The sequence below is a fragment of the Coptis chinensis genome, chromosome 8, assembly GCF_015680905.1.
Source record: "Coptis chinensis isolate HL-2020 chromosome 8, ASM1568090v1, whole genome shotgun sequence".
NCBI lineage: Eukaryota > Viridiplantae > Streptophyta > Magnoliopsida > Ranunculales > Ranunculaceae > Coptis > Coptis chinensis.
This window is the reverse complement of record NC_141463.1, coordinates 81,144,309-81,147,802: the sequence shown is the minus strand read 5'-3', so window position 1 is coordinate 81,147,802 and position 3,494 is coordinate 81,144,309. Positions and strand designations below refer to the sequence as shown.

The 3,494-nt window shown below is 45.6% G+C and overlaps 1 protein-coding gene across 1 annotated transcript; it reads right to left on the bottom strand.

Moving 5' to 3' along the window:
• Positions 1–294: 294 nt before the first annotated feature.
• LOC147483447 (uncharacterized) lies at positions 295–918 on the bottom strand. Its single transcript, XM_086579561.1, has one exon. It carries the CDS (start codon positions 916–918, stop codon positions 295–297), a length of 624 nt encoding a protein of 207 aa, XP_086435687.1.
• Positions 919–3,494: the final 2,576 nt, after the last annotated feature.

Genomic DNA, 3,494 nt, shown 5'->3' with positions numbered 1-3,494 from the left:
CAAATTTACTACTTCTAGTTCATCCAAAGTCTTTAGGCCCACCGCGGTTTCCTCCGCTCCTTCCACTACCCCGCACTGTAATTGCTATGCTTGCCTTTTCCTGGGGTTTATTGGTTCACCTCCAGGGCCGCAGACCATCCTTTTAAATGTGTCCTGATGACTATTCTTCGATGCCACCTGATCTCCCCGAACCTCGTACATTCCTGTTGGGGTGGGGAAGCAAATAACTTGATAATAGGTCAAAGGTATCGCCTTCATTTCGTGTATCCATCTCCTCCCCAGGATTACGTTGTATTAGGAGTTGGAATCGACCACCATAAATCTTGAGAACACCGTCACGGGCCCTGTCGTTACAGGTAATAGAAGTTCTCCCATAGGCTCCGTGACGCTCCCATTAAACCCATACAAGCTGGACCGCAGCGGCCTTAATTGCCTCGGATCAATCCTCATCTCCTCCAACACTCCCCTAAATAGCAAGTCCACTGCGCTGCCACAATCAATCAGTACCCTTTTGACCATGTAATTACCCATCGGCACTGTAATGACCAACGCATCTTCATGTGGGGTATCGACGGCTCGGAGATCTGCCCTAGAGAATGTAATCTTGTCTTCCCCGCTCATTGACTCTGCACTGTATCGCTGTCCTCTGGGAGACTCGGTGACCTGCTGAATACTCGCTGTTCTCCTTACCTTATCTCTGTGGGCATTGTGACTCAGAACTTCTCCACTAAAAATAACATTTATAGCTCCTAATATTCTCCCTGGAGCTGGCCCCGGCTCCCCATTTGGGGGTTCTGCTATAAATTCCCTCATCATTCCCTTCTCTATCAACCTCTGGACCAACCATTTCAATGCATAACAATCATTAGTTTCATGATTGCGTACATGGTGATACTCACAGTACGACTTATTTGGCATTTCGGCAGGGACGGTTCGCGGACCCTCGTACCGTTGCATTTTTTTATCAACGACAGTATCTTACTCAACGACCTTTTTAAAGGTGCGTGTTCCAGCTCGCGGTATGGCTTCCTCTCCCTTTGTTATCTTCGCACTACTTCTCTACTCCTTTCTGGACGCGATGAATGTCCGCGGTACCGCTCGCTACCTTTGTCCCTTGCCTCTATCTTTCTGCGGTTCCTGCCTTTCTCTACCGATGACACTGCCTTGGCTCCCCTCTTAGAATCCTTCTGCATGGTGTCCTCATATCTAATATACTTCTCTACTCCCGGATATAAATCGTGCAAGGTCGCAATCTCATTCTTTGCAACGGACTGATGGACCCCTGTTCTGGGTCGCAGACCTCTTTCGAACGCTATTACTACCGTCCTTTCATCCAGATTCTCTACTTTTAATGTCTCGGCCTTGAATCGGCACAGATACTCCCTGACAGACTCCGCGGATCTTTGTTTAACATTGAACAAGGCCGCGATGTCCACCACCCGCCTCTTCTGATATATAAAATGTTCTACAAACGCCTGTTCCAACTCTTGGAAATTAGTTATGCTCTTCGAAGGTAACCGATAATACCAGTCTGAAGCTCCCCCCCTTCAGGCTGGCCGGGAACATCATACACCACAGCCCATCGTACCTCACCTCTTGCCAAAGAGGCATCTATTGCCTAAAGTGATGAATGTGATCTATTGGGTCTCCTGTTCCATCGTATCTCTCGAACCTTGGTTGATTGAAACGTTTTGGTACCTCCGAAGTCCATATCGCATCCGCCAGCGGGTTGCGATTTAGCCCCGCCACCACCTGACTGGCCGCGCCCATTTGAGTCTTTGTCTGCTGAAGATTTGCCTCCCGGTCGTTGTTTATCATTTCCTGGACTTGCTCCATTGTTAACCCGGTCACTGGGTTCTCCACCAGAGTTGGTTCTAGTCCCTCCTCGTCCTCCGCTTTCTCGCTCTCTGACTCCTCACTTATCTCTTCCCTGATCTCTTCCTCCACCCTCTCTTTCTCTTCTCAACTCCTCTTTTTCCTCCCTTAGCCTCTCAATCTCTTCTCGCATCAGCCGTGTTTCTTCCGCTGCCCGTTCCTCCTCTCGCTCTTCCCCTTCCTCCATTCCTGCCTCCGGCATCTGTTCTTGAAGCCTCACCTTCCTTGGTCTACCCGCTGCCTTCTTTGGTCCCATTTCTATACTCTCGTCCCCACAGACGATGCCAAATGTTTCATCCCCAAATATAGTTAAGACTATAGTTCACTATTTCTCAAATACTATTACAACTCCTAACACTATTCTTCTCTCTCCCTTTGGGTCGCCTCCCTCTTTTCTTAGGTCTCCCTCTTGGAACAATGAATCCTCCTCCTCTTCTCTCTCCACTTCTTTTTCTTTATATCTTTCCCTCTCTCAATCCTAGCCTTCCACCTATCCATCCATCTTGCGGTCTTCTTCTTTCCACGTGTAGGGTTTCCGTACCGCAGATGTCCCATCTCGATCCTGTGAACTGCGGCTATGTATCTTATGCTGACCTGGGTGCCGTCATCCGCTGATTTCCAGGGTCCCCTTATCCTACCACCACAAAGAGAGACCTAGAGTTTGAGAGAGAAAGAGAGATTGAGAGAAAGAGAAAAGAGAGAAGAGAGATAAGAGATGAGAGCTGAGAGATGAGAGATGAGAGCGAGAGAGAATACCTGAGAAGAGAGCGAGTTAATGAGAGGCGGCAGTGAGAAAAAGAGGAGAGATTAAGAGGGAGAGTTGTTTCTATTTTCCCTACCATAGTGGGAAAATACCGGGTGACTAATTCAACTTTGGGGGGAAGTGTTTTCTATTTTCCCACTTCTAGTAGGATAATTTGATTTGTCGGCTAATTTCAAATAGTGTTTGCCAAGGCCCTTAAATACAACCAAACACTGGCAAATGGTACTTCTGGTGGGAAAATACAATTAGCCACCCCCATTTGCCAGTTAACAAACACACCCTAAGAACGCACTCCATGGGCTAAACCTTGCTCACCTGTACAATTGGTAAATAGGGGCGTAAATCAACGCGCCCAGCAAGTAATCTCTAACAAGAACTATAATCCAAATCTAGTCAAGGAATACTACGATTTAACTATAAGCTCACGATACTAACTTGTCACCTCATTGGTATGTGATTAAATCTTATTCATGACATTTTTATTAATTATACTTTGTAGGAAAATAACATCTACGCCCTGACTGTACATATGGTATGGTAATTGTGGTCATTCCATCAATTCCAAACCCCATATTCCCCTGGTCAAGTAATACGACAGACTTTTCCTTAATTGCCATTTTATACAACTATATATATATACTTACGCATAAAGATATAACGTCACGCACACCTTGTGTCAATATTCGTTCAAATCTTATGACGATTAAAAGAAAAGAATTCAGTTTATACAAACATGCTCTCTGACATCTCAAATATCTTATACAGAGCAATACTCAAGCGTGATATAAGGCAAATATTTAATAAAGAATGATAATTTCCTATGCAAACAAGGCATTCAGTAACATTAGATCATTCA

Coding starts and splice junctions, on each gene's coding strand:
- LOC147483447 (XM_086579561.1), bottom strand. CDS start 918: ATGCCAAATAAGTCGTACTGTGAGTATCACCATGTACGCAATCATGAA.